This window comes from Papio anubis, chromosome 2 (genome assembly GCF_008728515.1).
Source record: "Papio anubis isolate 15944 chromosome 2, Panubis1.0, whole genome shotgun sequence".
Taxonomy (NCBI): Eukaryota; Metazoa; Chordata; class Mammalia; order Primates; family Cercopithecidae; genus Papio; species Papio anubis.
In genome coordinates this window covers 105167963-105180815 of record NC_044977.1, presented here as the reverse complement: position 1 = coordinate 105180815, position 12853 = coordinate 105167963, and the positions used below count along the sequence as shown (strand labels likewise).

The 12853-nt window shown below is 49.8% G+C and overlaps 1 protein-coding gene across 2 annotated transcripts in view; it reads right to left on the bottom strand.

The window, feature by feature from the left end:
- Positions 1-572: 572 nt before the first annotated feature.
- The window catches only part of IGF2BP2 (insulin like growth factor 2 mRNA binding protein 2), a 196584-nt gene continuing 184303 nt past the window's right edge, over positions 573-12853 (bottom strand). For both annotated transcript variants that reach the window (XM_003894711.5, XM_003894712.5), the window contains 4 exons: positions 8871-8945; positions 6174-6305; positions 3874-3987; positions 573-2451 (listed from right to left, as the gene is read on the bottom strand). In XM_003894711.5, the coding sequence (XP_003894760.1) occupies positions 2359-2451; positions 3874-3987; positions 6174-6305; positions 8871-8945 (414 nt within the window). In that variant the 3' untranslated portion in view covers positions 573-2358. The remainder of the gene's footprint in view (positions 2452-3873; positions 3988-6173; positions 6306-8870; positions 8946-12853) is intronic.

The window sequence follows — 12853 nt, the reverse complement described above, 5'->3', positions numbered from 1 at the left end:
TGGTCTGGAACTGAACCTGCAACGTCCCTGAGGTATGCCTCCACTTAAAAGTGAGCTTCCCGTGGAGGCCTGAAATGCCTCTTCCCAGAACTGTCGGGCATATTATCCTCCCCCTTTCCTCCACTTAGAAAGCAGCTTTGCCTAGCCAAGCTTGAAGTTCCTTAAGGATAGACTGGTCTTCCCTAGCTTGACATGCAGTCGATCCATCCCTCTAGCCCCGGGGTTCTGAAACTTCAGTGCACACAGCAATCACCCAGAAGCCTTGCTGAAAAGGTTGCTGGGCCTCACCCCCAGGATTTCTGATTCAAGGTGGACCCCAAGAATCTACATTTCTAACAAGTTCCCAGGTGATAGCTGATGCTGCTGGTCTGGGGACTACACTTTGACCACCGATCTAGTTTAGCTTCTCCCAAAGACTTTCCTGGGAAAAACCAGCTTTCTCAGAGTAGCTGTGCAGATCCTGGTCATATTCGCCGCCTGCCTCCCCAGGTCCCTCAGTTAGGACTCAGCTGACACCTGGGATGAGGCAATGCTTACTTAGTAAAATAAAACACCAAGACACCAGGATCTTGTTAGCTGGATATATTTCTTTTTTTTTCTTTTTTTTTTTTTTTTTTTTTTTTTTTTTGTCACAGAACACTGTTTGCAGTAGAGGAAACTGGCATTGCAGTCTGGTGGTATAATGGCTTGTCCACATAAACCAGTACATGTTCATCCTTTAGCGCAAAAGCCCTAATGGCGCGTACCCTATGAAAATTCAGGACATCTCCAATATTCTCTCTCTCTGTTTTTCTTTGTCATCTTTTTTTTTTTTTAAATAAACATTTTCAAGGTTTGTCCAAAAGAAGGCCATATAGGTTCTTGGCTAGCGGAAGACAATTCAGAACAGCTGTTGCACACTTGCACTGTCACCTTCTCCAGGCTGGCAGTTGATATCTTATTTTTTTTTCCAACTCATTTTTATTAAAAAAATAAAAAAATGCTCCAACTATCAGTTTTACAAAATCTCTAAGGGAAACACAAGAGCAAGGTGCTGAGGTAAAAAACACCTGAGGTAGCTTTTTCTGTGTGTTTTTCTCGTTAAAAAAATCTGTAAATTTAACGCCCTGGGCCAACAACCTTGGTAAATTTCTACTTTCCTCCACATTTTTTTTTTTTAAGAAAGAAATCATTTTGCTGAATATTGATGGCTTATACACCAAAATGCAAAAAGACAAAATACATTCTTTCATTGTGGAATTTTTTCTTTGTTTGGTTGACTGGTTGGTTTGATGGGTTCCTGTTTTCCTCTTCCAAAACGCTAGGACAAGTACCATTGACTCTTGTTCTTTTGAGTAACCAAGTGTAAGCTGAGGCTGGTTTGTGTGTTTCGCTTTTGTTCCTTTTGTGTGATGTGATACTCAGAGCACTGCTTTGCCTGGGTAGGGGGGGTGCATAGATACGGGATTGAGATGGAGGGATGAGGGAATTCAAAAGAATGGAGATGGAGAAGAAGGGGAGGGGAGGGAGGGGAGAGATAAACAGAGAGAGACAGAGAATTATATAGCAGTATGCAAAAAACCAGTTTAAAACCTGTGAAGCAAAGAGAAATGGGTGTATGAGCTAGACAGGCATGAGGAGTGACAGAGTTTCCTCTTCAAGGAGACGGTATCCCTTCTGTTGACATACACAGGTGATCCAGAACTGCGTGAGTGTCCTTCCGACGGGATTTCCCTCTGGGTGAATTTCGTGTGGGTGGCCTCAAAGCTCCTCTCTACACCGTGAGACCTCCCAAAGAAAGACTTTATTCTTTAAAGTCTAGAAAAGCCTGCTTTCTCTTTAAAAAGAAAAAAAATTAATAATTGATTAAGAATTGGAGTTAGTTGAGTTATCTGATATATTATTTCTAAAATATATTACCGCTGCAGGCACCCTGTGTAACCCACAGGCCACATATCTTAACATCTTCCCCTTCTAATATGTACACACATGTACAGAGACGATTTGCCACAAAAAAAGGGTGTGCATTTTGCTTGGCTTTGAACACGTTCACCTATGTTAGTTCAACTAAAAGGGATAGCGTCGTGGGAGTTAAGGAGAGATCCGAGTGGATGGTGAAGTGGATGGTGAAGCCTGCAGAAGCCCTGCGGGGCAGGAGGCGGCCCGGTGGTTCTGGCAAACCTGGCTGACCTTCCCCACCCCTCCTCGGCCCCTGGGATTCTCGGGGCCTCTGCAGAGTCCCTGGCCGCCTCCGCAGACTTCTCATTCCTCAGATGGTCTTTGGTTTGCTCCCGATCTGGCTGGCTGTGTTTGGTCTCATTCTGTCAGGTGTTGGAAGGGCTACATTCATCCGTTGTTTTGCTGGTGCCTGTGGGAGCCTCACTTGCTGCGCTGTGAGGCGACTCCCTGAGGGTATTTCTGCTCCTGCTGCTTCACCTGTTGTACAATTTCCCTGATCTTGCGCTGTGCAGTCTGCAGCAAGGGAGAGAAGGGAGAGGAAGGGACAGGGGAAAAAAGGAACCCAGTTCTGAGGACAAACGGCAGGGGAGGCTCTGGGGCTTAGGGAAGAAGGGTGGAATGCTCAGACAAGCGTCACCTACCCACCCCCGCACCTTACTCCGGGCCCTTTTCTGCCGCGAAGTAAGTGGCAGAGGCCCCCCACCAACTCCCACCCCAAGGTCCAGGGTAAGGGGATGGGACTTCGGCAGCCTCCAGTTCACTGCTGGATGGACAGGCCAGGAAGCAGAAGCAGGCAGCCGGCAACAGGGGGCTGTGCAGAGTCAGATGCTACACTTGGGCTCCCATGCTGGTCCTACCCCCGTTCTACAGTGGCTAGAAGGGCATGAGTGTGATGGACAGGGGAGGGAGGGAGGAACTGAGCCCAGATGCTCTACCCTGAACAGCTGGAGCACACACATGGACCCCCACCTGTCCCCTCACCCAGCCCAGCACTGTGCCTGCAGGCAGCTCCCTGGCAGACTGAACTCCTGTAGGAACTGGCTGTTCAGACACATTCCCAGGTCACTGAGGAGCTGAGCGGAGCGGGGAGACAGCAGACAAGGGGCGTGGCCAGGGACTCTGACTGCAGAAGACCCAAGTGAGAATTTTGAAGGGCACTGGGGGTGTGTATGTGTGGGTGGCAGGGGAACCACAGTGTGGCAGGTGCCCTTTCTTGGACCATCAGGTCTCTTGGCACAGGCACAGGCATTGGGAGAGCAGGCTGACAGCTTAGACAAACCTTCAGTGTCTGCTTACACCAAGTACACTGTTTGTCTTCACTAATTCAGGACAAAGAGCAGGAATGCTGTCTTCCAAAACTCAGTTTACAAAAGCACCAAAGAGAAAGTGGCCAGGTGCTGGCCTTTCCCAGTGAAAGAGAAGCAGCTGTGTGGAGGTGCAGTATTTTGACAGGATGGGTTGCGGTGAGACGGAAGAGGAGGAGAGAGAAATGAGAAACGAGGCTCTCTTGCCATGAGCATACAGCCTTTCACAGTAAGTGTTCAGGCTTTGGGGGAGGAATCCAGAGGGTGGGCTTGCCTGGCTCCCAGCGGGGAGGCTGGCACTGGGGCCTGAGGAGAGAGGGTGAGGGAAGCTGAGACCATGCCCTTAAGCATTGCAGGGGGCTTGGAACCTGCTTGGCTTTGCTTAAGGGCTTAACTCTCCACTCTCCCTCAAGCTCCTGGCATACATACCTTGGGGATGACAGTGGAGAGAAGTGTGAAACAACATCCCTGCCCTGGGGGCCATCCCTGAAGAGCCAGGAAGAACCAGGGAGAGGTTTCATCTTGGCAGGGATTGGTGCTCAGGGCTGTGGCCACCTGACAGGCCATGAGTAGCTTAGCAGAGAACTGAAAAGAGACTTGCAGGAGAGACGGGGCCCTCACAGCACAGTACCTGGCTAGCAAAGAAGTGCCCGATAATTCTGACGATCACTTCCTCATTTTCATCTGGCGTTTGGTCACGAGGCACGATGACTTCCGCACTGGTTAAGTTCTGCAGTTCATTCACCTGTGAAGGGAGCAATGGGTTGGATAGGTTCCCTGCCCGTCAGCATGGTGGGCTCAGGACGGAGTGGAAGAGGTGGAGTAGGGGAAGGAGGACACCCCTGGGGGCTCCTCTGCCCCTGGGCACATGGGGCCATGTTGGTTGGGCCCTGCCAGGCTCAGTGACAGGGAGAGGGAGTCCAGCCACGGACTCCTGGGGCTGCTTCTGAGACAAAGTTCTCTTCTTCTGGAGTTCCCATCAGTGCAGGCCTGCCCATGCTCACAGAGACCCCAGGCTTTCCCATAACCCGCACTCCCCATCCCTACCCCGTAAGATCATTACTCCTGGACATGCTCTCCTGGGTGCTGACCACGAGCCCAAACCTCCTCTTGGTTAACTGTCCCTGCGAATCAGCCCTGCTGTTCCCTCCTCCTCGTTTTCACTCCTCCCGTGAACACAGTCTTGCTTATGTGTTCCTACCCTTGGATTGTTGTCCTCTCTCCCAGCCACTGGATCCCACCCCAGGCCCACCTCCACGAAGCCTCCAGCCCATGCTGAGCTTCTTGTGTCTCCAACCACTGCCTGCATTGTTTCTCCTCCCCGCTGCCTCACTGGGCCTGCTTCCCATCAGGACTGCACGCTTCCCGAGGGCTTGGACCCCATCCTCTGGCCCTCTGGCCTGATGCCGAGCTCATAGGATGGTTCAGCATGTGCTTTAGGGGAAACCTGACAGTCTAGAGGATGCAGAGAATTCAGTGACTGGTTCTGAAATAGCCAAACAGGACACCCAGGGGCTCGGGATTCTACTCCCTGCTGATCCGTCTTTCTTTTGCCTCCTACATTCCAGCTCCACCTAAAGCGCAGTGTGTGCCCTGGAAGGCCGACTGCATTCTGGAGACAGGGAATCTTCTGATTCCACACTGCTTCATTCTTTCGTATAAAGCTGACTCATTATATCTAGAACTTGGTTTTGAATTCCTTTTAAGAGTTTCTATGTAAAGAGCTTTACAGATGGGTGCAGTGGCTCATGCCTGTAATCCCAGCACTTTGGGAGGCTGAGGTGGGGGGATCACCTGAGGTCAGGAGTTTGAGACCAACCTGACCTGACCAAAATGGTGAAACCCCATCTATACTAAAAATATAAAACATTAGCTGGGCGTGGTGGCGAGTGCCTGCAGTCCCAGCTACTCGGGAGGCCGAGGCAGGAGAATCACTTGAACCAGGGAGGTGGAGGTTGCAGTGAGCAGAGATGGCGCCACTGCACTCCAGCCTGGGTGACAAGAGCGAAACTCTGTCTCAAAAAAAAAAAAAAAAAAAAAGCTTTACAAAAACAGCAAATAACACACATATACATATATATACGTACATACTCAGGACTCAAGAGCCCCCTGCAAGTTCCTGCCACCCAACACTGCTACTTTGCCAGGCAGCCTGCTCTAGGTTCTACTGGAACTTCCCAGTGTTCATCTCCCCACCCAGGTAAGTCACATTCCAGAACATACCTGGGTCTACAGACCACCTGCTCATTCCCACAAGCTTCAGAGTTAATGCTCTGGCACTTTTCATTGTTACTGCCACCTTCTGGTAGAAAATGTAGATGATCTTTTAAAAAACGATTTCCTCCTTGCCCACCATCCTACTGCTAAACTAGCTCCCCTACAGCCATGTTTGGGAAACAGCCAGAAGCTGGAGCCTGTGGAGGGAGAGTTAGGGACTGGGGGCATCTGTCAGGAGGGCTGAGAGTCAGGAGAGAGTGCAGGGCACAGGCCTGAGTGAAATCCAGGGAAGGGGTGGTCTGCCAAGCGGGTTAGCATCTATCTCGGTGGGACTCCCCCCTTTCCTATTTAATGGCTGCTACGTGTGAGTATAAAGAAGGGGACAGAAGACAGCCTTTCTGTTTTCGGGGAGTGGAGACCTTCATTTACCCTGGAGCCAAGATGGGTATTACTGGGCACAGGAACGTGGTGTTTTTGGTGCTGGGCTTATAGCACCATGGACTGGGGGCCCTAAGTAGTGGAGTGAAGCTGATGACATTTTTGTTCTTGGGATCCTCATGCCTCGAAGGGCTCAGATGCCAGGAGAGCCTGAGTTTGTCTGCCAAAGACCCTGACTGTACATTGGGAAAGAAGGCACCAAATGGGAGACTGAGGGAACTTGGGCAAGGCCAGAGCGGGGAATCCGGCCCAGGTGATGAAGCGGAGCACACTTACGGTCTTGCCACCTTTGCCAATCACCCGGCCAGCTGTGGAAGAGGGCACTCTGATATGGGCTTCCAGCTTCACTTCTTCTTTGGGGTTAAAGAAGTTTTCCTCTTTCAGTTTCCCAAAGATCCGTCCCTGGGCCTGAGAGAGCAAGACATGACTAATGACTCTCAGTCAGCCAGCAGCAGGCCACTTCCTCAGTGCTGCCAAGGGCACTGGAGAGTCCAGACAACGGGTCAGTCCCATTCCCACACTCCCTGGGACACACAGGAAGCTGTGCGCCCCAGCCTCTGCTCTCTCACAGACCCGGGGGGCGCTGCTCCCGCCACGTCCGATGGCTGCACTTTGAAAAATGTGCATGGGCATTCATGTTTTGGTGGTCTGCAGAAGACTGCCTCCTCTAGGAAGCTTTCTGTGTGTCAGGGCTAAGGGGATGGGTGAGGGGATGGAACTCTGTCTTATTTCCATATTATCACCTATAAATGTTTGCTTGATTGACTGAATTTGTTCAGGGGATTCTTAACTCCCATCACCACAGGGTCATAGCTCTGGTTAGTAAAGGATGGAGGTGATGGTGATGGTAATGGGATTTGAGGAGCCTGATGTTGCTTTTTTTAAATTAAAAAATTTTTTGATGGAGAACAGGGTCTTGCTCCGTGCCCAGGCTGGAGTACAGTGGCATGATCACAGTTCATGTTTTCATTTTCTTTTAGAGAGGAGGTCTCACTATGTTGCCCAGGTTGGTCTTGAACTCATGGCCTCAAGTGATCCTCCCACCTTTGGCCTCCCAAAATGCTGGGATGACAGGTGTGTCACTACATTCAACATGATCTTTCTTTTTGATGTCTAACTCCAAAGGTAGAGGAGCCAAGAACCTATTTTCTTTTTTTTTTTTTTAATGAAAAAGAACCACAGCTTACAACGTTCTTTTTTTTTTTTTCTTTACTTAAAATACTGAGATATAACTTACATAATCTGAAAGTCACCATTTTAAAGTATACACTTCAGTCCAGGCATGGTGGCTCACACCTCTAATCCCAGCACTTCGGGAGGCCGAGGTGGGCAGACTGCTTGAGGCCAGGAGTTCAAGACTAGCCTGGTCATCATGGTGAAAACCCATCTCTACTAAAAATACAAAAATTAACCAGGTGCGTGGGCATGCGCTTGTAATTCCAGCTACTTGGGAGGCTGAGGCACGATAATCACTTGAACCCGAGAGATGGAGGTTGCAGTGAGTCGAGATGCCACCACTGCACTCCAGGCTGGGTGACAGAGGGAGACTCCGTCTCAAAAAATAAAAACTAAAAAACAAAATAAAGTATCCATTTCAGTGGTATGTTGTGCAATCACTACCATTATCTACTCAAAACATTTCCATACCATTCCCCCAGATAAAAACCTCATACCTATTAGCAGTTAGTTCCAACTCCTCCTATTCTCTGGCAACTGCCAATCTACTTTCTGTCTCTATGGACTGGCCTATTCTGGACATTTCATATAAATGAAATCATTTCATACATGGCCTTTATTTATTTTGAGAGTCTTGCTCTGTCACCCAGGCTAGAGTGCAATGGCATGATCACAGCTCACTGCAGCCTTGACCTTCTGAGTTCAAGTGATCCTCCTGCCTCAGCCTCCCAAGTAGGCTGGGACTACAGGTATATGCTACCACATCCAGCTACTTTAAAATTTTTTTTGTAGAGATGGGGGTCTCGCTGTGTTGCCCAGGCTGGCCTCAAACTCCTGGGCTCAAGTAGTCCTCCTGCCTTGGCCTCCTCAAGTGTTGGGATTACAGGAATGAGCCTCCATACCTGGCCTATATAGGGCTTTTGCTGTCTGATTTCTTTTACTTCGTGTGATGGTCACCCATGTTGCACCATGCATCAGTACTTCATTCCTTTCTATGGCTGAATAATATTCTGTGAAATGGATATTCCACATGTTGTCCAATATTGAGTTGAAGCATTACTGTTTTTTGTTATCTTTTTCTTTTCATTAGAGATGAGGTCTTGCTATATTGCCCAGGCTGTTCTCAAACTCCTGGGCTCAAGGGATCCTCCTGCCTCTGCTTCCCGAGTAGCTGGAACTACAGGAGGATGCCACCACCTGCTGCCCCTGGCCGAGGCTATTGCTTTTGAGCAGTTCCACATGTGTGAATTTCCTCTGCTCAGCTAAAGTTTAAATATCTTTAATGATAAGGATTGTACTTTTATAAATAAATACATGTTTCTCACTTTTAGAAAGCTCAAGTTATAATTTTCCTAGGGAAGAAAAAAAGGCAAAAACAAAACAAAGTAAAACACACCTCACCAAAGAACTTCCAACAAACCATGCTATTTCCCCTTACACCTGGTTAGTCCTCTGTGGCTTGAAGGGTAGAAATGACTAAATGAGCCGGAGACATCCATCCTCAGAACCAGGGCTAAGAGATGAGAGGTGCCAGAGGAGGTACCACTCGAACTGGGCACCGACAGATGATCGACTTTTCCACAGGAGGAAAGGGGAAGAGGGCTTCCCAGCAGAGGGCAAACGTGCAGAAGGAACAGCCAGGATGGAGGTGGGGACGACAGTGTGAGCCTGAGCCCAGTGGGCAGTAGCAGGGAGGAAAATGGAGGCTGGGCCTCCAAAGAAGAGCCTTGAATGTGCCTTTGAGGTGGCTGCTCTGTGCCCAGAGCCTGCAGGGCTGAGGTGGCCCTTGGCACTAACCTTGAACTGGGCTTCTGGCGGCCCGGTGATGATGACCATCCTTTCGCTGACGTCTGGGCCTTCTGCAGGGGCGATCTGTGGTTCACAGGAGAGGAAAACGCTGATGCTTGGCTGCATTCCCTAGCCCCTTTCAAGTCTAAGTGGACGGCAAGCACACCAACAGGAGAAATTGGGTCTTGCTTCTGCCGTTACCCCTGGCTCTGTCTGATGCCATGCTGCCTCCACCCTGGTCTTAGGAAGTCATGACTGTAATGCCCAGTATCAAATTTGGGTTTTTGGCCACCCAGGGAGAGTCAGACACAGGCCCGTAGTTACTGCCTGTCCCTGCCCCCAGCACCAACTGTGACGGGCCTCCTCTCACAGAGTCAAGTTTTAGGAAATAACCAGGGAGTCAAAAGCTCTAGGAAGAGGGACGTATAGGCTCTGCCAACCCACCTAGGGCCCAAAGGGAAGGAAGGGCAGGTCCACCAAGGTGTTAAATTGGAGTCGAGCTTGCAGCAAAGGTATCTCTGGTTCTAATTCTCAGCTCGCGGGGGTAGTCAGCTGCAAGTGACAATTGAGTTAGCGTATGTGTGGTCAGGACTGCTTCCTCCACGGCAAATGGGTCATAAGTAAAACAGCAGCAGAGCAGAAATGGGGGCACGTTGGTTCCAGTCTTGGTTCTGCAAATCCTGCAAATCCCTCCCCTTGCTGTGCCTCCATTCCCTCATCTGTGAAACATGGGGGCTGGGCCCGGCAAGCTCCAAATCTCTTTTTTTTTTTTTTGAAACTGAGTCTCACTCTACCGCCCAGGCTGGAGTGCAGTGGCGTGATCTCAGCTCACTACAACCTCCACCTCCCAGGTTCAAGCGAGTCTCCTGCCTCAGCCTCCCAAGTAGCTGGGACTACAGGTATCCGCCACCACACCCAGCTAATTTTTGTATTTTTAGTAGAGATGGGGTTTCACCATGTTGGCCAGGCTGGTCTCAAAGTCCTCCAAAGAAGAGCTCAAGTGACCTCAAGTGATCCGCCCACCTGGGCCTTCCAAAGGGCTGGGATTACAGGTGTGAGCCACTGCGCCCAGCCTCCTTCTCTTAGTTTCTGTGAGTTCAGGTTCTCTTGCCACACTACTCAAACCCTGGGCTGAATAGGCATTTTTGTTAGAGAGATCCTTGTTACATATTTGTTTCTGCATAGCCTGTTTTATTCCAAAAAACTTTAGCTAAAAATAAATACAAAATCAAAACTTATTAACACATTGTAGCAAAAGCCACACATTTCGTCATTCAAAGTAAAATGAGGCCAGGAGTACAGTTACTCACACCTGTAATCCCAGCACTATGGGAGGCGGAGACGGACAGATCACCTGGGGTCAGGAGTTCAAGACCAGCCTGGCCAACATGGTGAAACGCCGTCTCTACTAAAAATACAAAAATTAGCCAGGTGTGGTGGCAAACACCTGTATTCCCAGCTACTTGAGAGGCTGAGGCAGAAGAATCACTTGAACCCAGGAGGTGGAGGTTGCAATGAGCCGAGATCAAACCACTGCACTCCAGCCTAGGTGACAGAGAGAGACTCCATCTTTAAAAAAAAAAAAAAAAAAAAAGGAAAATGAGTGCACACCAGGCATTTAGGAACGTAAGGATGAGCCCAGACTGAGGTCAGAACACACATCTCCTAAGGTCCTCCACACCTGCCCCAGGTTGGCCGCAGATGCAGTTCTAAGCTAAGATCAAATACGAAACAAGAAACATGGTCAATGACAGGGTCATCATGTTCTCAGGCAAAACCCAAGTAGCGGTTCAAGGGAGGCGCCATTCGTGAGACTAGGTCTCGAGAAAGATCTGTTGAGTGAAACGGGATTCACTCTCGGTGCTGCATTTGTGTGCAGATCACCTTGGACCACTGTGTCACTTGGGCTCCTCCAGGAAGACCTCCAGCGCCAGAGGGTTCAATTTTGTTTCCTCTCAGTGTGTCCTATAAGCCAGATCCATCCATGGGCCTCAGGGTCCAGGGCGGCTGCTCCAGCTTTATTGTGAGTACACAGCCAAGACATGCTCAGACCCATCCCACTCTGGAAGCAGGGACCCCTTCATGGGATCTGCAAAGAGTTCTCTGGCCTTGACTCCTTGGTGGCATGAAGATAAACGTGAGACTCGGGTGACCAACAGCTGAGCTTCTTGAGGGACTTCCTTTGCTGTGGGCAGCCATTTCTTGGCAGGGCCTCAGCCAAAAAATACAGATCTGAGTGTGTCGAGGGGTCTGACACCGTCTGGTAGATCACACAGAGCCTGGCCATTGAGACTTCCGGCAGGATCCCTTGACTCTACTTTGAGATCCATACCTGGCATTAAACCTGGTCCTTACCTCAGAGTAAATAAGACAGAGTGGATCACGGCTGTGTGGTTCCCAGCTCCTACCACCACCCAAACCAAGAAGGGTGAATGGCTGATTCATGATTCACACTGACCAAATCAGTTCTGTCATCACCGTCCACTTCCTAGTGACTTGTGGCTGCTTTGCTCAGATTCTCCAGCCTAGACCAGAAGTTGGAGGGCTACTTATGCACTTCTGCTTGTGCTACTTGTGCACTTGTGCGCTTCTGCAGTTTTTGAATGTCAGTCTATGGGCACGCTCCCTCTGAAGGGGCAGGAATGAGGACCCCATCTTACGACTGAAGCAAATGGGGCGCAGAGATAACTGCCAAGATCACAGGGTAAGCAGGGCTGGAGCAAGGATCTGGAATTAGATGTCACTGGCTGAATTAATTTTGTGCAGCATTTGGAAGCCTGTTCTACAGGAAAGGCAGGTGATGTGAGCTCAGCTCTCACCTGCAACCAAAGCATCTCTTGGAGTGCATCACCCAGATCTTAGCTCAGTCCACCTCCTCTGGGCACTCTGCTCCCATGGATGAGTGTAAGGCTCTCTCCCCGCCCAGCAGCATCAAATGTGCCCCTCACTGTGGCCCCCAAAGACTGGCCCAGTAGAAACTAGGGGTGGGAGAATCTCTGGAGTTAGTGAGATCATCCATCTTGCTTTAGAGACAGATGTTTTCAGGGACCTGTTGAGACAAAGGGAATCTAGCAAAAAACAGATTTTTAAATTTTTATTTTCATGAGACAGAGTCTTGCTCTGTCACCAAGGCTGGAGTGCAATGGCATGATCTCAGCTCACTGCAACCTTCACCTCCCAGGTTCAAGTGATTCTCCTGCCTCAGTCTCCCGAGTTGCTGGGATTACAGGCTTGAGCCACCGCGCCCGGCCTAATTTTTGTATTTTTATAGAGATGGGGTTTCACCATATTGCCCAGGTTGGTCTCCAACTCCTGACCTCAGGTGATCCACCCGCCTCAGCCTCCCAAAGTGCTGGGATTACAGGCATAAGTCACCATGCCCGGCTGACTGATTTTAAAAATTTGGAAATTTCCTTTGCAAATACTTGGCCTCCCTGGTTTATGCTATGGAGAGAGGCAGGAACTGGGGAAGTAGAAGGTTGCTGGAGAAGACTGTTAGCCCAGCATAAAAAACACTATCTGGACCTTCCTAAGCTGTAGAGCCCATTCTGTCCTCCTGATGCAACACCGCTGTCTTTGCCCATCACAGAGGCCAGGAGCACAGTGACGCATCACCACTCGACCTTGCTGGGACCTGGGACTGTGGGATGCAGCCCATGGGACTGATCTCTCTCTTATTTTCCTAGAGGCCCTGCTGGGAATTACTCTGGCATCGCAGTTAGGTTGCTATGGTGGAAAAACACACTGGACCAGAAACAGAATAACCTGAGCAAATCTTGGCTCTCATATTCTTCAGCTTTGTGGCTTTGGACAAGTCAGTGAAAACTCCCTAGGCCCCAGTTCCTCATGGGCAATAGTAAATGAAGAGGTCCTGTGGTGGTGAGCCCCAGGAGGTGCTGGATATCCCAGAAGTCAGCAGAATTTCTATCTCAGAGCCAGCCCTGCCACATGTGTGCCTTGCCCACGTCCCAGCACGATCTGAGCCTCACTTT